Source organism: Mandrillus leucophaeus, unplaced genomic scaffold, assembly GCF_000951045.1.
Source record: "Mandrillus leucophaeus isolate KB7577 unplaced genomic scaffold, Mleu.le_1.0 Scaffold851, whole genome shotgun sequence".
NCBI lineage: Eukaryota > Metazoa > Chordata > Mammalia > Primates > Cercopithecidae > Mandrillus > Mandrillus leucophaeus.
Genome location: NW_012109264.1, coordinates 332492 through 357586, shown reverse-complemented (window position 1 = coordinate 357586; position 25095 = coordinate 332492). Strand labels below are relative to the sequence as shown.

The following is a 25095-nucleotide window of genomic DNA, read 5'->3' as shown; positions in this document are numbered from 1 at the left end:
ACCCCCCCCTTTTTTTGCTTCTCTTCCGCCTTACATGTTGGTGATTGCTATGGTTCTGTCCTTGGCCAGCTGAATTGTTCAATTTTACAGACTTGCCTGGTCCATCTCTTTCAGTCCCAGCCTTTTCAATACCCATGTGCTGATGGTTTCTAAATTCTTATGTCAAGGTCAGTTATCCTTCCTGGGCTTCAAGCTTCCATGTCTCATCCTTGTTGCCTTCACCCTCCTCCAGTCACAAATTCCATAAACCTAGTGCATCTTCTCTCCAACTAAGCCTGTGTCTGCTGCATTGCTCTCTAATTCACTTGGTGGCACCAGCATTGCCAAATCATCAAAATGACGCTTAGAGTCTTCCTGACTCCTTCCCCATTGTATCCATCTTCAATAAATCATCAAGTTCTGCTGGGTTTGATTTTGTCTTCTAAACATGTTTTCTCCTACCACTGTGTGTTTTTAAAAATCAGGCTCTTCCCATTTTCCTTCTTGATCACTAAAATGAGAGCCTCCTACTGGGTTTCCTGACTCCAGTCTTGTTCCGTTCAAAGGCATCCTTCACACAGAAGCCAGAGTGATCTATTAAAGATACACCATTGACCATGCCTCTCCCTATCTTAAATCCCTCCAATGCCTCACCATTGCCTCCAGGATAAAGCTCACACACTGAAGCATGACATATATGCATGCCCCTGCCTCCACCTATCACTTCAGCTTTATTGTCTGCGACTCCGCAGTTGGATATGTGCTCCAGAACACAGAAGCATTTGTACTTCTGTGTGCATGTGGTGTGTGATGCTGTAGGTGCTGTCTGCATCCTCTTACTCAGGGTTCAAGTGTCAGCCCTTGTATTTCTTCACCACTAGATGGTGTTTTTCTGTAGCCACTAGAGGGCACTCTGCCCATGTGAAACGCAGACTTGGGCGGTGCCAGGAAATTAACACCCCACGGAAGCAGCACTTAACCAATGCCAATGGGAACTGCTAGAGAGTCCCAGCTCCCTCGCCCCTTGGGCCTGATAATTTTGAGGCATGCTCTCACACCATTTCCCTGAATTTCCCAGTGGGATTAAGCTCCAGTCGCGCTCCAGTTGCCCACGGAGGTAACTAATCGGATGGTGCATCATTTATCGGTTGCCTTCCTTCTCATTTTCCAATCTGCTTGTGTTTACTGGGACTACCGCTGAGTAAATTACTTGCATTCAAATCCTTGTCTCAAGGTTTGCTTCTGGAAGAACCTAAACAAAGACACAAACCCTGTTCTATTTCACACTCAAATGCTTTTATTCCTGCCGTCTGTCCCTGGGTGGGAAATGTTCTTCCTTCCCTGCAGTTAGCTTCCTTTACCAGGCTAGCTCTTGTTTTCTGCCTCCACTGATCATTTAGAGACCAGGACTTCCATAAGTCACAGACAGGTTTAGAGGCTGCACTTGCTGCTTTGCAGTGACCTCAACAATTCTACAGTATAACCCTTGCCACCTGCATTACTGTCTTAACATCCATTTCTTCCTTTAAGTGTGGATTCCATGAGGGGAAAAACCACATGCCATTCATCTTCTTGCACTCCAATTATGTATCATGTGATTCGTAGTTTTTAGATGCCTACAATATAATCCACACCCTAGACAGTCTGGTCCAAGGTAAATACTCAAAACGGTTGGTTGATTAATGACTTCCTGACCTTTGTAGGAAACATGAAACCTTACAAATTACTTTCATATGAATTCAATGATTTAATCCTTGCAATAATTCTATGAAGTCATACGATAATTATTCCCACTTTACAGATACAGGAAATGAGACAGAGAGGAGTTAAGTCATTGTTTTGGATCACACAGCTGGTAGTGGAAGAGAGAGTCAGAGGACTCCCAAGGCCTTTCCCTGCTCTACACATGTGAGTGTGCCTCCTCCACACGGCATGCCCTAGGTCAGAGGAAGATGGTGTCACTGATTCATCATCAATTGTTCTTGAACTTTAAGTGTGTATTAATCGAAACTAATGCCTTCTGTAGTCCTTATCCAAAAGAGCACAGGCAGCTGATGTGCTAGGTAGGGCTGGGTGGGTGGAAGGAGTGCAGATAGCAGTCAAGGAGCAGAGCAAAGGTAAATGGCTTTCAAAGGTGATTTCTGTTTACCTTGGCTTTGAACAATGTGGTGATGCCATGAAGAAACCTGACTCTGTAGTACGAGTCAGAGATCCTGCTTAAGTAAATGTGCATCCTCCTAATGACTGTGGTTTGGTGGGAAAGTCTCTGCTTATTACCTATAGTATTCGTTTGTTAGGGCTGTTGTAATAAAGGACCACAGACTCAGTGGCTTAAACAACAGATGTTAGTTTCCTCACAATTACAGAGGCTGGAAGTCTAAGTTCAAGGTGTTGGCAGGTTGGTGTTGTCAGAGGGCTTTTCCCACGGTTGTAGACGCTGTCTTCCCTGTGTCTTTACATGGTATTCCCTTAGGTTCTAGTCTCCTCTTTCTATTAGGGCACCAGTCATATTGGGTTAGGTCCCCCAAAGACCTCAGTTTAACTTAATTACCTCTTTAAAGATGCTGTCTCTAAATACAGTTACATTTTGAGATCCTTGGGTTTAGGACTTCAACATATAAATTTTGGGGAGACATAATTTAGCCCATTACGCCTATATTTTTATTTTCTGCTTAAAAATAGAGAAAAAAGAGAAGATCCTACCCTCTAAAATTCATTGCATAATTACGCAGTCCAGATCCCCTCCCACTTTGGTTTATGCCCTGTGATGTAAATGCCTCCATGGTATAAAATGACCAGCAGCCAGGGGTGTCTTAGCAATTGTTTGTCTCCCTGAATATTCTAATGAATGCCAGCTCCTCTCACACTCTTTTGTTTCTGTTTTTTGAGACGGAGTCTCACTCTATTGCGCAGGCTGGAGTGCAGCGGCGGGATCTTGGCTCACTGCAACCTCTGCCTCCTGGGTTCAAGTGATTCTCATGTCTCAGCTCCCTGAGTAGCTGGGGTTACAGGCGCCTGCCACCATACCTGGCTAATTTTTGTATTTTTAGTAGAGATGGGGTTTCACCACCTTGGCCAGGCTGGTCTTGAACTCCTGGCCTCAAGCGATCTACCCACCTAGGCCTCCCAAAGTGCTGGGATTATAGGTGTGAGCCACTGCGCCCAGCCTCATGCTCTTTTCCTTAGTTTTATTTCTCAGTCTTTCCATCATTTGAAATATTCTGATGGCTTAAATAATAAAATTGTGATAATAATATTAGCTACTTTCTTGAGCACTTACTTTGTGCCAAGCACAATGCAAAAGATTGCACATACATCATCTCATTTAATGTTCACCACATCCCCATGAGACAGATACAAGTAAGACCTGTATTTCATCTCTGGGGAAACTGAAGGATGCAGAGATTAAATACTTTACCCAAGTCCCATAGTTGTTATGACGTAGAGCTGGAATTTGTACCTAGACAGTCTGACAACAGCCCATGCTACTGCTAATAATAACTATAATTATAGCAACAACAACAGCAATAGTAATAATAATGACAAGTAGGAATAAGTGTCATGGGAATTAGAAACTGGTTTAGGTTTGTCCGTCTGATTGGATGGTTGTTTCACAGTGGAGGGGTAAGAAGAGCTTGAAGAAATATGACCTGAGTTCAGATCTTGATTCTTTGGTATCCTACTGGAGGCTGGAGAAGTGGGAATAGGGTGGACTGGGACTGGGACTCACCCCTCCTTTCCATAAGATGCTAACTGATGGAGAGAGTGGCTACAGGGGCCTGACAGTCAGTTGAAGACCAACCCCCTCAACACAGGCTCTCAGGTAAGGATGGATTGGACAATGTGTCTTGGATCTGAGGCACTAATGGGAAACTTCAGCTCCTTCCCGTGAGACAGAGTGGGACTGAGTACATGTATCTACTCAGTGGCTGGCAGGGAGCCTGGAGAATGGGGGGTCTTTACCTTCTTAGGGGGCAGAAAGGGAAACCTGTGTTACGTGGCTTGTCATATGTGAGGAGAAGGCCCTTTCACCTTGGGTACAAACAAGTCCCTGAGGAGACAAGACAGACTGAGGTCTTTGTGGGTCTTTAGCACCCGGGTCCCATGATTGTCTCGAGGTCCGGTGACCCTGGGTTTCCCCAGTCTGATGGGTTAAAGCACCATAAGAGAGGGAGAGACTCCCTCCCTGGCATTTCCCCACAGGGTGGACGGTGTTACAGGGACTTCCTCCTCGGCTGGTGAAGGCAGGAACGTGGGAAGAGAGGAGCGCTCGACCCCCACAGCTGTGGGCACATGACTCTGGGCAAGTGAGGTGACTCTTCTGGCAACCGGTCCCTCAGCTGTCAATGACAGTGCCAGCTCTTGCTCTGCTTTTGCCTCTGGTGGCGCTGAGATGCTGCACTCCAGTTGTCTGCCTGCTCCTCTGCGCCACGCCTGGCAGTGGCTGCTCACACTGGTTCTAGTAACTGCTTTTTCTCCTTGTCCCTTTCAGTCTGGGAGTCACCACAGCTTTCCACAATTGCTGAGCACAGTGGAATTTTCATCTCCTCCTTATTCCTGTTGCTTCAACTAGAGACCCAGCAGAAAAGAAGGGGCACATTCAGATCAAGACGATTCCGGAATGGTTGACTGATAAAGGGCTTAATTAGAAAGATGAGGGCAGGAAGTAGGGAAACCCTAAGAAATCTCCCAGAAACCCAAGGCTAGTGGCAGGAAAGCAGTCATCCCTCTAGGCTCAAAGGGATGAGAAGACCCCAAAAGGAGTGAGTTGGTTTGACATTGGAGGTGTAGCACAGCAGTGGTCTTGGGAGGAGATATTAATTTCTGTGAAGTGACATAGCCAGCCTCAGGTAATCACATGGGAATAAATATCTTGACCTCACATTCCTCACTTCCCCTCATCTCTTACCTAGTGCCAGCCATTGATGACCCCTCACCTTGGTGCCTGAGGGCCAAGCAGGTCACAGATGTAACTGATGTAGATTAGCCTTCTCACCTGTGCCTGTCCAGGAAGCGCAGGGAGAAGAGGTGGAGGGATTTTGAAGGGTACATGGAGGAGCTCCGGTCAACCTACAAACACCTTCCGAGACAGTCCCTTCACTCAACTCACTCCAGTCAACCGCCTTGAGTGTGCCATCTGTTTCTTGCTATTTTGGGCTTCAAGAAGATAAAAACACTTTGAAAACTGGGGAGGGATTGATGAATATAGAAAAGCTATTATTGGTTTATTGTTATCTTCCTCTGGTTGGTTGAAGGTATAGGTTTGGACTTAGTAGATGATTTTGAGCATGTGCATGCACTCCGTCGCACACCCGCATATGTCAGTAGGAAGACTGATGTCCTGTCTGCCTGGGGAACTATGTTCCGGTCCTTTACCTGCTCAGGCAACTCCAAGTCCTGCGTTGCTTATACGAAGTTAAGCCACCTCTCAGCATGGGAGACACTATATCTGAGACTTGCAAACATTATTAGTATCCTTTCATGTCATTCAGGTCTCTGATCAAATGTCACTTCCTTAGAGAGAACATCCATGACCCCTGCTCTTTTCTGAATGTGTCCCCCAAATTCATATGTTGAAACTTCACTGCCAGTGGGATAGTATTAAGAGGTGAGTCCTTGAGGAAGTGACTAAGTGATGAGGGAGGAGCTCTCATGAATAGCATTAAGGCCCTTGTTAAAGGGTATGAGGGAGTGGATCCCTTCTTTCTCACTCTTCCACCATGTGGGGACACAGCATTTAAAGTGCCATTGTGGAAGCAGATAAAAGGACCCACACCAGACATGAAACCTGCTGGCACCTTGATCTTAGACTTTCCATGCTCCAGACCTGGGAGGAAATATGTTTCTTTTCTTTAAAAATTGCCCAGTATCAAGTATTTGGTTATAACAGCACAAACAAACTAAGATACCAGTGTAAATACCCTTTCAACACTCTATTCCGTCATTTAGCTATTTCTACCCTCACCAAATTCATCACTTTCTGACACTATGTTATGTATTTATTTATTTGCTTCACTGTCTGTCTTCCCACAAAAATACATGTTTCAGGGCAGCAAGGGCTTTGTTGTTTTGTTCACTGTTTTAACCCTGGTGTTTAGAACAGCACCTGGCACATGGCTGGCCCTCAATAAATACTTGAGGAAGGAATGGGCGAATGAAGGGATAGGGGGTGGGGCTGTGACTGGGAAGGAGTAGAAAAAATAGCAATGACTTACATATATCAAAAACAATAGCCAACAACCAGTGTGCATTTAAAATATGTCAAGCACCATGTAAGTGCTTTAGGCATGATAATGCATGTAAATGTTGTACTGAGTCAGATGAAGTTGCAGAATATGGTTATGATCCCTTTGTAGCACAACAAGGGGCGCGAGGAAAACAAGGTCCAGAAAGGTTTATTATCATTTGCCCTCGGTCATAAAGGTAGTGAAAGGAGGAACCACAACTAAACTCCCAGCACTGGGGTTTTGAATCCACCCACGCATGGCCTTTCTATACTGAAGCTGCCTTGCACTGGGCTGCATTGGGGACTTAATGTGTTATCCGATTTAGCTCTGACCCCAATTCAGCAAGGTCAGTATTATTTCTTCTATTAATCAGATGAGGAAATGGACTCCAAAGAGTTGGGAAACCTGGCATAGGTCACACAGCTAGTTAGTGACAGAGATGGGATTTATGCTGTGTGGAATCTCCAGCACCTGGGACAGCTGCTCTTGCTAGTGTCTTCAACAACGCCTCATAAAGCCATGATGAGCCAGCGGGTTTCCCGGGACTCAGAGCTAGCCTGCTTGACATTGATGAGATACCCAGGCCTGGACCTCCAGCTGGTTTTATCTGCAAGAATGTTCCTGACCAGGGGAAGTGAGTGCTATTCTAAGCCAAAAGCCCAGCAGAATAGCAGAAGCTGCCAGAATGTTTGTGTGGGTAACACCGCCTTGGACAGGAAGCTTCTGGGTGTGAGACCCTGTCCACTGCCTGTGTTTGGATGATTTGAGTCATCCTTTGTCACAGTTCCCCTTGTCTGCATGCACTTACAGTGAGGTGGAGGGGAAAGAACACTGGCTTCGGTGTTACACATACCTGGGTTTGGATTTGAGCTCACTCCTCGCTAGCTTTCTGACCATGGGTAAATTTCTTTCCTTCCCTGAGCTTCAGTTTCTTCATCTAGAAAATGGGGATAATAGTTCCTACCTCCTATTACACATTGAATCAGATCCAAGCTACTTCAATGCTCTTCAAGACTTGTCTCTTTGTACTTAGGATACCTCTGCTCTGGCCTGTTCTTAAAATATTTGGGTGCTTGTAGTCCCCCAGTCCTTCTCAGCAAATATCCTATAGTGTCTCGTCTTTATGCCTTTGGCCATTTGGGCCTGTCTGCCTGGAATTCTTTCCCTCCACCTCCTTGACTGCTTAATGTCTGGGTCCCAGGAGGGTAAGAATTAGAATCGTATTACAGCTGAAGAAACTGAGGCTCGGAGAACTTAACTTTCTCCAAATCACATGCTAGTAAATGGAAAAGCTGGAATTTGAATACATGTTCTTCTGGCTTAATAGCTTGGGATTTTTCCACTAGGTCACATGGCCTTCCTTGGAACACCTCACAAGGGGTTAGAATCCAAGGAGGGAGAGAAAAGAGAGTCTGAGCTTGCAGCAGTGATGCCAATGAAGGCTCTCAGCATACCCCTGGCTGCTGTGGCCAGGGACATACACATAAGTTACACCTAAGAAGTCATCTGGCTTTGCCAGCTGGAGGCTGTACCTTCAGTTCATTTTTGATTGTGGTCTGTGGAATCATTTTCTAAAGTGTGAGGCCCGCATTGATGCAAACAAGTCAGTTGGAGGCTTTGTGCATCAAGCAACTCTTCTAGGTCAGCCGAAGGTCAGCCATGAAGGCACTGCCACCCCAGGGATAGACTTGGGAGATACCCTGGCATAGCAGGAAAAGGTGGTGCTTTGGGTGCTATCGTGACCCCGTGAAACTCACAGATGTCCCCCATCAGATGTTCAGAAATTTGTATCACAGTTCAGGTTTGTAGCAAGAGGAGAAGCTAAAAATGCCTTTGCCTCTTATGGCAACAGAGCATGAAATTGGGAGTTCTTGCCGGCCACTTCAGTCCTGCCCCTTCCCTGTCACCCTTTTACATGTTGTATGACTCTGTCCTTCTCTCTTTTTCTACACACACACACATCCCTCTTGCCATACTCCAGAGTTGGTATGGGTAGCGGCATTGTAAGGGAGAGAGGGGCATGGAAGAAATAAACCTGAGGGAATGGATTCCCCTTGCAGCTTTCCATAAAGAAAGTGAGGCATTCCCTTCACTTCTTAGGACCTCAGTTAACTCATCAATAATATGAGGCTGATGGAACTCTTAAGGTTGTAAATAGAATGAAAGATCATTTTCATCAATTGCCTATTTCAGTATCTGGCATGGAATAGGTGTTCGGTAAATGATATTTTATCCTAATGTGAAAATTCTCTAGGCAATGTAACCATGATTGGTGTTTAATCCTAGTCCAGTGTGAACTGTTTAAATATTTATAAAATCTCAAATAATCCTAACAAGATGTCTTATACACGCGATGAATGCTGAAGCAGTCCTTTATTTTGCTTAGCAGGGGTTTGGCCTGAATAACAGCTGATGACCTGGAGTCTCAGCATGCATCTCTGGTTGGTTTCCATCCTTTCAGGATGAAACCAGTATGTCCTTGCTCTTCTACACTGGTCCGATGTGCCTCACTGTTTCGCTGTCTCGATTAAAAAGCTGTTTTTTCTCATTTTTCTTTGGATTTTACATGTGGGGTTTATCCTCGCCATCTGGTGGTCATGGTTGATACACATTGATATTCTCTCTCCTTTCATGGTTTCATCAAGAAGCTCTTGCAACAAAGACACCGACCTTAGGGAGCCTTGAGGAAGCCAGGCCTGAGCCCAATTCCAGGGAACTCCATCCATTGAGGAGGGTGGAGTCTCCACACCCAAGAGACTCTCAAAGACCTAAGTACATCAAGATCTGATTATTCCAGTGGCGGATTACTCATTCCCTTGGCTTTTCTTCCACTGGTTTTTCTTCAGTGGCTTGGATGAAAAATGGACCTCATCATTCTCTCCCAGCTCTGCCCACTATGGTCCTAAGGCAAGGATCACAAACCTCAATGTTTTTAGGGGCCCTACAGGTAACATAAATGGCAGGGTACAGATGGGTAAACTGAAGAGCCCATTTTATGCATAAAGGCATCACATTCATAAATTAAATAAGTAAACCAACCAACTAACCACTGTCCAAGCCAACTGGCTCATTGGTCAGATTTGTCTCAGGGTCTTAGAGTTTGTAATTTTTGTCCTAAGGGTTTTTCATTTCCTGTTTAGCTCAGTCTGAAAATCCAGTCCCGGAAGAGCTGTATTATCCCTGCCTCTCAGACAACCCATACTGCCTTTGTAGAATCCTCAGCAAGGGGTTAAGTTTCCCAAGTTGAATGCCTCAGCAAGGGAGCCCACTACTCCAGTTCATCCACAGGCATTTCATGAGCAGGGGCCACAGCCAGGCACAGTGGTGATCAAGGGTGATGTGGTCCCTGCCTTGTGGATCTCACTGTGTTAGGAGGATGAGATGGCCTGATGGCTCTGTCCTCGTAAGGCTCCTCCTAACACGAAACCCAAAGGTGTCCCCTGTGGGCCAGTCCATGGTTCTAGACCTTCCCTTGGGAGTCTCACAGAGTAAGGCCAAGCTCATTCACATGATAATGCCATTTAGAGCTTCCAAAGACACCTTCGGTTCCCTCTTGAGTTACTTTCCCTTGAAGGTTGGTAGGGGGGCCAAATCATTTGATTTTGTCATTTCTCATCTCCCGCATCTGCTCCATTATCAAGAACTATTGATTCTATATTCTAGAGGTGTCTGTAATTCATCTCCTTCTCTCCATCTCCACTGCCACCATCCTAGGCCTCATCACCAGGGTCTTGCCTCATCACCTGGGCTCTTCTAGGGTCTCCTGCCTGGCTTTTTGTCTCATGATCCTCCTATCCACTCTCTATCAGCAGCCAACTGACTAGGTTACACTTAAAACTTCCAGAGGCTCCCATTCTGTGTGGAAGTAACTGTTGCCTATGGAGCTTGACCATTAGGCTCTGTCTAGGGTTTCCCTTCACAGCACTCACCATATGACCCTTCCTCCTTCTAGTGGTCCGAATAGTGCCTAGTACCTCCTGCCACCAGCACTCATGCTCCCCCGAACAGTCATGTCCAACATGGTACTATTTGGAAATATGGTCTTTGCAGATGTAATTAAGATGAGGTCATACTGAATTAGGGTGAACCCTAAATCTGTGACTGGTGTTCTTAAAAGGAGAGTATACTTGTCCTTTTAAGAAGGGCTGTGTGAAGATGAAGAGAGAAATTAGAGCCAAGTGGCCATAGCCAAGCAACTCCTGGGCCTAACAGAAGCTGAAAAAGGCAAGGAGGGATTCTCCCCCAGACCCTCTGGAGAGGGCATGAGACTCCCAGCACCTTGATTTCAGACTTCTAGACTGCCTTCATAATGTAGTAAGAAAAAACAGTTTTAAGTAAAAAGAGCATTTCTGAGCATTTGCTATGTGCTAGGCAATGGGCTAAGAAGATATATACACACATATGTATGTATATGTGCATATATGTGTATATATATAAATATACACATATGTGTTACACATATATGCATATACATGTATATATACATACATATATTTTATTATTATTATTAATTGTGGTAAAATGCATATAACATGCAATTTACCATCTTTACCAATTTTTTTTTTTTTTTAAGATGGAGCCTCACTCTGTCACCCAGGCTGGAGTGCAGGGGCATGATCTTGACTCACTGCAACCTCTGCCCCCCAGGTTCAAGCAATTCTCCTGCCTCAGCCTCCCAAGTAGCTGGGATTACAGGTGCTTGCCCCCATGCTTGGCTAATTTTTGTATTTTTAGTAGAGACGGGGTTTCACCATCTTGGCCAGGCTCATCTTCAACTCCTGACCTCGTGGCCCACCCGCCTCAGCCTCCCAAAGTGTTGGGATTATAGGCGTGAGTCACTGTGCCTGACCATCTTGATCATTTTTAAGTGTACAGTTTAGTGGCATTAAGTATAGTCACATTGTTGTGCAACTATCTTCACCATCTATCTCTGGAACTCTTGTGATCTTGCAAAACTGAAATTCTGCACCCATGAAACAATAACTCCCATTCTCCCCTCCCTCCAGCCGTTGGCAACCACCATTCTACTTTTCATCTCTATGAATTTGACCACTCTAGGTACCTTATATAAGTGGTATAATACTGTATTTATTTTTTGTGACTGGCCCACTTTACTTAGCATAATGTATTCAAAATTCATCCATTGCTGTAGCATGCATCAGAATTCCCTTCTTTTTAAAGCCTGAAATAATATTCCACTTTATGTATATATCACATTTTGTTTATCTATTCGTCCGTCAGTGGACCCTTGGGGCTGCTTCAACTTTTTGGCTATTGTAAATAATGCTTCTAGATATACAAATATCTCTTTAAGACCCTTCTTTCAATTATTTTGGGTATATACGCAGAAGTGAAATTTTTGTGTATATATATATACACACATACATACACATACACATAGATATACATATATATATATACACACACACATACATACATGCATATGCACATAAAACTTTAAAATTCCAATTTAGTCTTTCAATGGAGACCTTATTATATCCATCTTGTAGATGAGGTGCCTGAGGTTGGGAGGCCATGTGTAAATTTCATAGTGCTAGGCAGTTTCTCCATTCTCATGCACTTACATGATGACAGTGAAATTCTCCCAGAGCTTGGGATCAATGTGAATAACTGCACATCACCCACCACCACCCTTTCTCACTGGCTAGACCAGCCCCTGGCTCACCTCATTGTCTCGGTCCTTCTCTAGGAAATGGCGGGCCACGTGGCTGGGTAAGATATTCCGGAGCATGTTCTCATTGTGTTCCCTCAGCTCCTTCATCTCATTGATCTCCTCTTTGGCCTGCACTCGCCAAAGGAAGTCCAGGCGGGCTGTGTACTCCAGCTGCAGTACATGTGAGAGAAAGAGAAGAACCAGGTAAACTGAGGTGTAGGCTTCAGGTGCACACCACTGGGAGGCAGGAAAGGCTTCTCTGGAACTCTTTACAAATGAAACAGAGCCTGATCTGAATATTTTGGGAGGCATCTTGTTGGAAGCCAAGTGATCAGAGAATGATTAGGTTTCACAGAGATGTGTGCCTGCCTTTCACAGCATTATTGCCCCTGTGATTTCATACTTGTTTGTGTGATTACCTGATAATGTTGGCGTCCTTTACTAGACTGTTGGTGTTGTTTGGTGTATTAGTCCATTCTTGTGCTGCTAATAAAAACATACCTGAGACTGGATAATTTATAAAGGAAAGAAGTTTAATGGACTTACAGTTCCACATGGCTGAGGAGGCCTCACAATCATGGTGGAAGATGAAGGAAGGGCAAAGGAAACTCTTACATGGCAGGAGGCAAGAGAGAGCTTGTGCAGGGGAACTCCCATTTATAAAACCATCAGATCTCATGAAACGTATTCACTACCATGAGAACAGTATGGGGCAGACTGCCCGAGTGGTTCCATTATCTTCACCTGGCCCCATCCTTGACATGTGGGGATCATTACAATTCAGGGTGAGATTTGGGTTGGAACACAGCCAAACCATATCATATGGTCAGAGGTGCTTCTATCTGTTCGACCTTACATCCTTACTGTTGCAGACTGAATGTCTGTGTCCCTCTCAAATTCATATATTGGAGCCCTAACCCCCAATGTGATGGCATTTAGAGATGAAACCTTCAGGATGTAATTAGGGTCGATGAGGTCATGATGGTGTATCCGTCAGGATGAGATTATTGCCCTTATAGGAAGAGACATGCAAACACTCGCTCTTTCTCTCTCCACATGCACACACTAAGAAAAGGCCAGGTGGGGATACAGCAAGCAGGTAGCCAGCCATCTGCAAGCCAGAAAAGAGCCTTCATCAGAAAACAAACCTTTCCAGACCTTGACCTTGGACTTCTCAGCCTCCAGAACCACAAGATAAATTTCTGTTGTTTAATACACTCAGTCTATGATATATTGTTATGTACAACAGCTGGAGATATGAATACGCTTACCATGTTGTAACATCTCTGGCACAGGGCAGGCACTTAATATTTGTTGACTCAATAAATAAATCATAATAAAGCTAGCTAACACTTACATGGTGCTTATCATATACCAGGAATGGTTCTAAACAATATACATATATTAAATCCTTTAATCCATACAATAGCCCTAATAGGAAGGTATTATTATCATTTCTTATTTTACAGATAAAAAAATCAAAGCAAACATGAATTAGTAACTTGACTAAGATCACACATGAGTTAGTGGAAGCCAGGATTTGAACTTGATTCAAAAATCAGAATATAGAATCTGAGTTGTTAACCACTAGGTAATATAGAATAAATGAATGAACTCATAAGTGAAAGGATTACAGATTTAGTTACTAGACAGATATAGCTTAGAGTTCTAGTTCCACATTTACACACTTTAACCCTGGACTAGTTACTTCATCTCAGTTTCCTCCTCTCTGAAATTGATGTGAACATCAGTGACCATGCAGGGGTGGAAAAGGCATTATAGGAAGTTATAGATAAACACATGGCACATAGTAGGCACTCAATATACATTGGTTCCCTCTTGTCCTAGCCTCTCCTCTCATAAGAAGGTGCACAGTGTCCTTTCCAAAGGATCTCACAGCCCGTTTTTACTGCAGTTCTGGGTATGTCCTTATTTCAGTCTTTAACTGTTGATGTGAACAGCATGCTGCCCTGGTACACACATGGTTAGCTGCCCTGATTTCAAGGGCTTAGACAGTTCAGATAGCTTATTTTCTCTTTTAAAAATTTTAAAGTCTCAGTGGATGGCAAAAGTATGAAAAGACCATATGCCCAAGGTTATCCATTCAGCAGAATTTTTAATAACAAAGACTGAAAACAAACCAAATGTTCGTTTTGTTGGCTGAATAAACTTTAGTACAGAAATATCATTGAACATGATGCAGCTATTAAAAAGAAATGAAGACTATCTCTCCATACTTTGAGGAACTGGTCTCCAAGAGGAGAAAAGTGTATATAGTATGCTACCATTTATCTAAGGAAGATCGATCTTTCTATCCACATACATGCACACACACATATTTCTTAATTAATTTATTAAAGTATTAAAATAGAAACCATTTTACCTTTTATAAAGGTAATGACAAAGGAAGGGAATGGTGTGGGAAAATAGGGATAGAATTTAAACTTCTTTAATTATGTCTCGTTTTAAGTAAATAACTATAGAATCATTCCAATATTTTACTTAATTATCAAACTAAATCTATTCTCAAAAAACTCTGTAAAAACAACCAACCAAGCAGACAAACAAATGAGCCTACCCAGAGAGGAACTATATCAGATGTTGTTTTGCACAATAATTTGATGACATGCTCCCAGAGGGAAATACCCTAAGGATAAAAAGAGCGCAACACGAATGTCAAAACTGTTTACAATAACCATATTATAGGTGGTAACAAGTGTATTATTGTACTTAGACTATTATAGTGAATCACAAGATAAAGTAAATGAGTAACTGTGTAGGTGTCATTAAAACTGGAATTTTGGGGAAGAGAAAAGGGAGCTGCAGATATAAGATTGATGAAGTTGAGTCAAAAGCTTGTGGTCCTCATTATGACATCGAAGTATCACACTGTGAACTCATGATGTATAGATTTTCTAGCTCTGCCCACTGAAATCAAGTTCTAGAAACAACGAAACTTAGTAGCAATAACTCCCAGTGTCCAGATTATGGTTTCTACATATCAGTTCCTAGAAAAAAATTCCCATTCTTTTCAGAGGTGCCCAAATTTTAGGTACCTTTAATTATGTCTTGTTTTAAGTAAATGACTTTATTGGAAGACTTTTTAACATGAGAAACCAGGATTCTATCAGAGACTACCAGGATTATGTCAAAACGATGCAAAAGCCAACTTGAATGAGCTCCCACTAGTCAAAGATGTGACACATTTAGCTTAATAAGACTAATAATTGCAATGAATCAAAACACAGAGAATATGGTAAAATGCATAGATTCAAAATTACGCTTAAAAACTAGAACCTCATTGGTCACCTCTGAATGATGCTAGGGAAAAAACTTATGGGGGAATCTTATAGAAAACAAACTTGTAGGGAAAAAATTCAGCATTTATTTTTGCTTGATGAATTGTACTTCCAGGTAACAAATAGTGAGGAGATGGTTCTCTTTAATAATGTATGCCAGTTAATAAATTATGGAGGACTGATAGGATTAGCATATCACTGTATAAAATAAGTGAATATAGGCGATTAGCATAAGCAGCTGCTAACATCACAAAAAGATAAGGAGACATTATGTACCCCCTAATTGTAGTCTATAAAACTAACCAATTAAATATTTTGCAGAAATCATTGAACCTGAATCCCACCAGGCTTCTAGACATAAATACAGTACGAACAAAACAAAACAAAAACAAAGGACAGGGGAGTCTCTTAAATGCCTTAGAGAATGCAATCAATAAACTGTAAGAAAGAAATGACAGCTCTGGAAGGTTGAGTCTCTCAAGATCACCCTTTCTTGAAGTGGAATTGCTAAGACTCAAGCAAGAATATTTGGTTCCAAGGCTTGAGTCTTTTCTTCTGAGCCCCACAATCTCCGGTGCCTGCCTTTATCACACCCAGAAGTTACTAGAGATAGGACCTCATTTATCTCTTTCTCCTTGTGGAGGCGTGGCTTCCTCTGCTATAAACGAAGATGCCCAGGCAAAGCTCAAACCTCCAGGGCTGCTAGTGAATCAGGCACCTGGTGGGAGGCACCCGATTGTTTGCTCTCTCTGTTCAACGTACAGAATGTTCACTTGCCTCAGAGGAGGAAGTGTTTGGCATATCATTTCCACATATATGCAAGATGAAAATTTCCAATTATTCAGTTACATAACCACCTCCGTTCCTCTGGAGATGTTTAATTACACATGCCCCCACCAGACGCTTCTGCGTACCAGGCATCAATGGGCATTATTCAGCCCCTATTAAAACTAGAGGGCCTCTGAGTCACAAGGAGAAACCGGTGGAAACGGAGCAAGCCCAGGAGTGGGTAGGCTTGATCAGAGATTAACAGGACCCCAAATGATGCTACAGATAGAGACACTTGAAGTGAGACAACCCTGCAGGAAGCCACCCCTATCACAGGGAGGCAGTGGCACATGGAGGAAACAGAATCGAACTAGGAGTTTGAGCATTTGGATTCCTGTTCCAGTCTGGCGTTTTTTACAGGCTTTGTGACCTCAGGGGACTTCAATCTCTGTTCCTGTCTTAGGACTAGATGGCTAACATCACCTGCCTTGTTTGTGTCATCGGCTTATTTTTAAAGTAAAATATTAATAGCTATCAATTTTGAAAACTTATTATATGTGGGAGCCACTGGAATAAGTATGTTACAATTATATTCTCATATAACACCCTAACAACCGGATGAAGTAGAACCTGTTATTATCATACCCATTTTACAGGTGAGGAAATTGAAAATCAGAAAGTTAAGTAAATTGTTGAAAGTCACATAGCTACTAAGTGGCAGAGTTGGGGTTTGAATACTATCTGCCCAATTCCAAAGCCTGTACTTGTAACTGCTATAGTTATGAGATGTGATTATATAATTTCAAAACCCTTTGAAAGTTAAAAATGAAAGGGAAAAATATCAGATGTCGCTTAAACCCAGTCACTCAGACTCTCACTAAATAGTTACATACTCGTACTTTACCTATAATCTTAATACAATTAGGTTATCTGCTTTTCCAGGATAAGCGGAGCATAGGATAAATCAAATCTGAATGTTATTAGGGTACCATTTGAGGAAGGCACTGACAGGGCACAAAGTAATTCCCTAAGGTGACAGAAGAGACAGAACCAGTCTTCTTTTTATGGAATGACGACCCTCACCCAGAACTTGTTCTCTCAGCTATTTTCGGGGATTTCTTACTTGTCAATTTAAAACCTGTGTAATTGAGTGAGCATATGTTTGTCTGTAGGATTATGGACTTGTCTGAATCTGTCTTCATAGTTCTCAAATGGATTGTCATTTGTATTTCAGACTAAGGCATTCTCCCCTAGAAATGAAAGCTGTCAAGGAGCAGAAGACAAGACCCCAGACCTCATAGATGGCTGGAAAGACCTAAAAACAGGAATTCTAGAAATGGCTAGCCTTTGACACTTGGCCTAGTGTTTCATCATAAATTCAGGCAAAATGGGAAAACAAGTGAAAGCATATTGCAGGATGCAGTGCCCTGGGTCACTGTGTTCGTATGCACACAGCGTCTTTGTTCTGCTCTGATCAGCCTAGTGAAGTAGAAAGGGTAGGCTTTGAAGACAGATCAGGATTTGGATTCTAGTCTTCCTGCTTACTAGCTGAATAGCCTTACTTTCATCATCCATAAAACAGGAGTCATAATAACTTCCATTCCAGGTTGTTGATAGGATTAAATGAGAATAGAGAGAAAGTGCTAGGCACATAGTAGGAACTCAATAAATATTAATTATTCATTTCCTTCACTTGCCAAGTTTTAATATTATCTATTTTTTCTTGCCTATACTGTACAATCCCCATTATTACAAATAACTTTAAATATGTATCTCTGTGTTCTTGGGGTTTTGGGCTGTTTCATTCCTGTTTTCTCAGGGTTCGTTACCTCTGTTTCCATGGTGATTTCCCAGCAATGTGTTTCTATTTCTGCCCTGGCTGACAGTCTCCTTGCTGTGCTTTCCTTCTTTTCTGGTTATGGTTTTTGAAGTACACACAGACCACAGAAAGATGGACCAAGATCCAGACAAGAGTGGTGAGGGAGGCAGGGCCTGATTTCTACCAGGTGGTGAAAATCTCCCCAAGCGATGAACATTCATGGGTTGAAGTCTACCTGAAGAAGTTCTACTGGCCTTTGAGAGTCCTGCCTAGATGCTCCCATGAAGAATAATTTTCTTTCTCGAAGTCCCTAGCCAAGTCTGTTTCACACACAACATGTTTGCATTATTTGGGGTCAGCTCTACTCCAGGAGACTGGACCAGTGCTGGGGTTTTGTACAGTTCTGCCCACAGTGCCCGCTCCCAATTCTGGTAAAGAGTAAGGGCTCATGGAAGGTGGAACCCATATGGCAGGCATTGTATATAATTAGGACAGATCTGTAATGAAGTCTTTTCTAGAAACAATGCAAGTTAGTGCACAAAATTCTACACACAATAATCTCAAATGCTTCCTCAAGACAGCCCTATTTAGGTATTACTGATTTATTTTAGAGTTGAGGAAACTGAGGCTCACGGAGATAAGTAACTTGCCCAAGATCACACACTGCTGAGAGTAAGAACTGTGATTAGAATCCAGGCTCAGCTGAACCTAAATGTTTACCTAATATAGTACACAACTTTTGTAGTAATAATTTCATCCAGGCAACAGAATTGGGAGAGATCCCAGTTTGTCTTAGGCAGAAATTGAAAGCTCTTTCACTAGATGATTTTTTGAAAGAGATATATCCAAAGGTCACCAAAACCACATTGTTTGCCAGATCTTCTCCAGCTTTGTTTTTCATTAGGTGGTCTTTATTAGGAATTGATTCATTAAGAATCACAACTTGCCACAGTCAGCTAAAAGTTATTTGCTGCAAAGAGCAGCAGAGACCAGAGACAAGAAATGTTGGGTAACAGAGCAGTCAGAGCAAAATGTTAGATCACCTGCTGTCCATGGTAGAACACAGCCAGGAGGAACATGGCCATCAGCAGCAGCGACGCCTCCTTGGTCCCCAGGAAATCTCTGTTGGAAGAAAAAAAGGCACTGATAACCATGGGGGGACTTCAAGGAGACCCATGAGAAAACTGAGGTTCAGAAATGAGTGGTAAAAAAAGAAAAACACACATCTTTTCAGCACCTATTATGTGATAGTGGCTGCTCTAAGGGTTTGCACGTTGGCTAATTCAGAAACCAGTTGATCCCCAAGGGTATGAGGTGACCCAGAACACACACGGTGAAAGAGATTCTAGAGTCTAGCGTCCAGATGGTACACTCACATTAATAATAATGTCTTCTATGCACAAAACACATTTTACAGATTTTAAATAGCCTTTATACTTTCCTATTACAAAATCCATGTGAAGACAAACAACTTTCCTCCCCACGTTTTTAAACATTCTGTTTAACAGACCAGGGTGTAATGCTTGCTATGTGGCAATCTCAATCCTGAGTGCTTTCATGCTTAAATCCTTATATTAATTCTATGAATTGAACACTATTTTAATTCCCATATCAGTTTTCTTAATCCTTATATCAGTTCTATAAGTTGGGGACTATTGTTACCCCCTTTTAATTATTATATCTTTTGATAAAGCCTTTGTTTCTTTTGTGCCCTCTCTTCCTTGAGCAAACCCCAAGTCTCAATGTGCAGTTTTTGTCAGGGCACAGGCTGGAGTGCTTCTGTCCTGGGCTCTCCCGGGCTCTCTAGGAGACCACATGGAAAGGCGGCTGATGATGGTCAGTGGTAAGGGTATACTTAAACACTGACGTGACTTTCAGACTTCAAAGGAATTCAGAAGGTGGCCAGGGAAGCTGCTGTTTGATTCAGAATGCTTCCTTTCATTTTGGTTCAGTGTGAGGTCTTCCTCAGGACAAGCTGGAGGCCAGGAAGCAAAGGGTTAGTGGAAGCAACATTGGAACTGGAAATAAACTGTCCCTTTGAAAATGCCCAAGTACAACCATCTCCATGGATGTCGGGACTTGCCTTACATCACCTGGTGTCCTATTTCCCCCAGGTTTTTCCATCTCAGGTAATGCCCCTTCATCTATTCACCCAGATGCTTAAGCCAAAAGCCAAAACAAAACTAGGATTCAATCCTCATCACCTCAGCCCCATCTAACCCATAGTTAAATCCTGCACCCTCTACCACCAAAATACATCCCCAGTCCATCTGCTTCTTCCCATGTCCCCCTCCACCACCTGAACATGGCCACTATGATCTCCAACAGCCTCCCAACATCACTGTCTACAGTTTATTTTGTACATGGTTGCCAGAATACTTTTTACTACTAAAACCGGATCATGCTACTCCCTTGTTTAATCTCTTCCCAACCACAAGCACAGATGTACTTGGAACTCACTCAGAAGTAACTCTGGTGTGGCTTAAGGAAACAACGGAGCCATCAGAGATGAGACACAGTGTCTAGAGGGAGAAGTAGAGTACGCAGCAAGGTGTTATACCAGGGAAATCTCAAGTTTTCCATTTTCTGTTCTTGCTGGAGACCAGCAGAAACAGCCCAGGGCTCAGGGAAATGGGGGCTTAGCACCAACTGCCAAGACCAGCTTTTCGTCTAGCTTTATGCTAAAAAAAACTTCCCAGCTTATACTGGGCCGGGCACAGTTCAACTCATCAGGATTGGACAGGGACTTAGGAGTGAAAATGTACATTCTTATGGAGGTATTATGCATATGAGGATTAAGAGAACCAAATAACTCTGTGGGCTGGGACAAGAGTCAAATCTGTGAATACCTTGGAGAAAAGATGCTAACAATAGATGATACTAATTATTATGCTTCTATAGCCCCAGAGAAGCACATAATTATTGACCATCTACTGTGTACCAGGCATAATATTCTGGGATGTAGAGATGAAGAAGGCACATTGTCTCTGTCCTCGAAATATTAAGAGAAGTAATCAAATACGCAGATAATTTTATAATATGATACACTCCATGGAAAGGGTACATCCTTGTTGCAACACGAATACATGGGAAAAAAAGCAACCCAGGCTGGGTGTTCAGGGAAGGCTGAAGAGCTGAATCCTAAAAGACAAGACTTCACAAGGAAAAGGTAGGATGGGTTCTCTAGGTACAGGACATCTATTTTGCTTAGCTTGCTGGTTTATAGGTCTCTAGTATAGGGATAAAAAATAAATGTCATATATCATGTTTGAAGCCACATGTAGGCTCAGGAGGAGAGAGTGCTAACAGAGCTGTCCACTGTGAGTGCTAAAGTGAAGAGAGCTGGACTGTGAGCCACACACTGTCACCCTGCATTTTAGGGCTGAGGAATCATCCATCTATCCATGAATCCATGAATCCATGAATCCATGAATCCATCCATCCATCCATCCATCCATCCATCCATCCATCCATCCATCCATCCATCCATCCATTCTTTCTTCCATCCATCCTTTGTTCCATCCTTCCAGCCATCCACAGTCACCATCAGGCTTATTTTGAGGACATAGACACAATGCAGTTCCATCCTTTTATTCTTTCATGTCACTTAATCCTCTAGCCTCTGAAGTTTGGGGACTCCTGAAAAAAGATGAAAGACATGAGGTTTGGACTCATGAAGATCCAAGTTCCAATATCAGCTTTTCTGCTGACCAGTTGTTTGACCTTGGAAAAGTCATTTGACATCTCTGAGCCTCAGTTGAATGTATCTAATAGTGTTCACCTCTATAATTGTGAGGATTAAATGAGTTAATCATGGTAACGTGCTTGGCACAATGTCTGGCCCACATTTCCCCCTTGCCACCCTGTGAAACACCTGGCACATCATCTTGCTCACGGTGGTGGAGCTTTAAGAAGTCACTCGCTTACATTACTTAGTTTGAATGAGCACGTCCTACGTTCAGCTCCCCCTGTGACTTCTTCCCAAACCCCTGCTCTGCCTGGCACTTTGGATATCCTTTGCTTTGCCATACAGAAGACTTTTTTTAAGCCCAGAAATTTATCATTTGAAACACATTTTCAAGAGAAAACACAAATACCTCTTGAATTATTTTGAAAGCAGTGATTGAACAAAAATAGAAAGATGACTAAACTCAGAAGAAAAAGTAAAAGAAAATTATGAACAATCTTTGAGTCATTCAGTGAATTTCAGATGGGGAAAAAATAGCCTGAGCAGAGACTGCAGAATATGATAGTAAGTCAGCCAGGCTGAGGAGCATCCCAAAAGAACTGTGGTTTGAAATTAGAAAGTTTTTTTTTTTTTTTTTTGTAGTTTCAATGATTCCTTAAAGAACTTCCAAAGAGAGCCAAATGACTGAAATCTGTACTGTATTATAATGCTTTGCTTGATATTGGTTGTCAGGGACTTAAAACCAAGAACATGTTCAACTAATTTATTTGTATTAATAAAATCACTGAGTTAATACTACCATCTCTTTATGCTAATAGAAAGGAACATCCTTAAGTGAAAACCCATGTAGCATAATGTAATTTTCAGGGCTATAACAGTCTTTAGAGATCATCTTATCTGATGTATCACAAAAATTAATATTTGAGTGTTATGCATTACATAAATATTTATGCTAATTATAGTGAGTTTGGAAACTAACAAAAGTGCACATATAACAAAATAAAAATTGCCCTTAAGCCTACCACCCAGAGAAGACAATGGTTAACATTTTGGAGTTAACTAAATGTCATTTCCTTTTACCCCATACAAAAAAGTATGTTTACATATTTAGGATTGCATAGCTCTCATACTGTTTTGTAAGCTACTTCAGACTTAGTAAAAATTATGAAAATGATTTCAAGTAATTAAGTACCTTACACTGTGCACTTAGCAGATTTATTCTATTCCATATTATGTGCACCACACATAATGTAATATCTCTTGAAGCCTTTTATTTTACAGGTAGAGACTGAGGCCCACGGAGGAGTAGTCATTTTCCCAAGGTCACACAGCTCATTTGTGTCGGAGCCAGGATGAAAACTCATATCTTAGGCACCAAATTCAGCATGTTCATTATAGCACATTTGACCCCGAATGTTTAGTTTATTATTAGTTCCGAATTGCTTCTATGACACTCATAATAAACCATTCAGCTTGAATTTATCTTTTATTCTGTTGTCATAATAATGATTGTACTTGTTAAGTGCTAATTTTATGCCATACTCTAATAACTACTTTACACATTCTGCCTACTAAGATAGTATTATCCCCATTCTAGAAAAAAAAAATCCAAGACTGAGATGTTAAATAATTTAACTTAACTAGCTAGCGAAGAGTGAAGACTAGCTATCAATACAGATCTCAGTGATATTTTTCAGTAGCTACAATGCCCTCCTCTATGTACCTACTTATAATTGCTTGCCCGTAAGGTCCTAAAGGATAAAAATAATGCCTTATTCATCTATGAACCTGCAGGGCCTGGTAAAAGCCCTGAATGTAATGTGTATTGCATGGATACATGGATGCATTCACGAAGGTCATGTGATGTTGGACAAATGCTATTTGGCTTTGACCCTACACGTAGGTTATTTCCTGGTTGTTCATTCCTCCTATCGACCCTGCTCTTTCATGTGGACTAATGCAATAGCTAGAACTGGTTCAATAATTTGTGGACTCACTGTAAAATGAAAATGCAGGGGTTTCTTGAAATTTCTTTTTAGAGAATTTCAAGATGGTGAGAGCAGGGCATTAAACAAAGCCAGGCCCTTCTGAGTGCACAGCCCTATGTGAATACACAGGCCACATGTGCATGAAGCTGGCCATTGCAGTTGTCTCCCAAATAGTCTTTCTGCATCCATTCTTGTCCCCATCTAGTCCTTTAGTTGCAGCAGACAGTGTTCTTTTGAACAACCCCAACTTCTCATTGTTTAAAATCCTTTTGTGCATCCCAAAACCTTCTTGATTCTTTTAAATTTTATTTTTAATTGACATGTAATAATTGTACATATAGGGCACAGAATGATATTTCAATACATGTGTACTCTGTGTAATGATCAAAGCACGTTAATTAGCATATTCACTACCTAAAATATTTATCATTTTTTGTTTTTGAACATTCAGAATCCTCTCTTCTAGCTATTTAAAAATATACAGTAAATTATTGTCAATTATAGTCACCCTGCAATGCTATAGGACACTAAATATATTCCTCTTATCTAGTTGAAATTTGTATCTATTAACCAACCCCTCTCTGTAGGAAGGACTGATGTGTTATACAACACTGATGTGTTATACAACAAACTGCAGGTGTCTGTTTTCATGATTGGGTAGCAAGAGCTGCATCACTTATCTTAATTATACTTTTGTGGCACTAAATTTGGAAATGTAGCATTTGCCTTGAAAGGCTGGAGATGATGGATGGGAAGTGTACCCAAGTTCAAGTGTACTGTGCCCTATGATTTGTATTCATATTTTGTATTGTGTAACTGAGACTGATGAGGTGCACTTGGCCCAAGTTAAGTAGTTTCCATCATAAGCCTGGAAAAGTTCCTGTTTTAAGGCTGAGCCTAGAGAAGATCAGTTCTGCTTCTAAAAAGTCTGATGTGTCTTTATGCAGACATTGTTTTCTGCAACAGTATGGTCACTGATGAGGCACTTGAGGATGGAAATCTTGAATCGTCTTTGAAGCATGTGGCTAACCTCTTCACTGTGTCCTGCCCATACTGACCTAACTTTTACTTTTTAATTGTGCAGACCTTGACTGATTTACTCTGGTGTGGTCTGTGCCTGGTCTTTCTGTCTCTCTGCCTCATTATTGATTCGTCAGCATAGTGGCCACGCAGGCGGTCATCCTGTGACACTAAAGAGACTCAGCTGCATGGACCGAAGTTATCCTGGAGGACTACTTCCCCAGGATCTTTCAGCCACAGTACTGGGCATGGCAACAAAGTTGGAGACCTCCTAGGTTTATTTTAACTTTTCTAAATATTCTTGTATAAACGTGACAGTAGGACTGGAAATGGTTCAGTGAAAAGTACATTGAACATGGTTGACATAAAGAACTGCATTCCAGAGCCGGCTTTGTCATATACTAGTAGTTCATAGTTTCCCTATCATTAAAAGAATACTGAATCTTCCTACTTTTGAAAAGAGGAAGATGGCACTCACATCAAAAGATTATCAAGATGTTTAAATGAGATTATAAGTTAGAAGGAGACGTGAACTATTAAGTATTGTATACACATGAGAGAAAATTGATATATGGCTACTATCATCAGTCTTTACAATTCTGGTTATTTATGAGGACTGTGTGGACCAATGAA

The 25095-nt window shown here is 42.0% G+C and overlaps 1 protein-coding gene across 2 annotated transcripts in view; it reads right to left on the bottom strand.

Annotated features, from left to right (window-relative positions):
- Positions 1–25095, bottom strand: part of ADCY8 (adenylate cyclase 8 (brain)) — a 283450-nt gene that overhangs the window by 15845 nt on the left and 242510 nt on the right. For both annotated transcript variants that reach the window (XM_011968626.1, XM_011968627.1), the window contains 2 exons: positions 18810–18888; positions 11893–12051 (listed from right to left, as the gene is read on the bottom strand). In XM_011968626.1, the coding sequence (XP_011824016.1) occupies positions 11893–12051; positions 18810–18888 (238 nt within the window). The remainder of the gene's footprint in view (positions 1–11892; positions 12052–18809; positions 18889–25095) is intronic.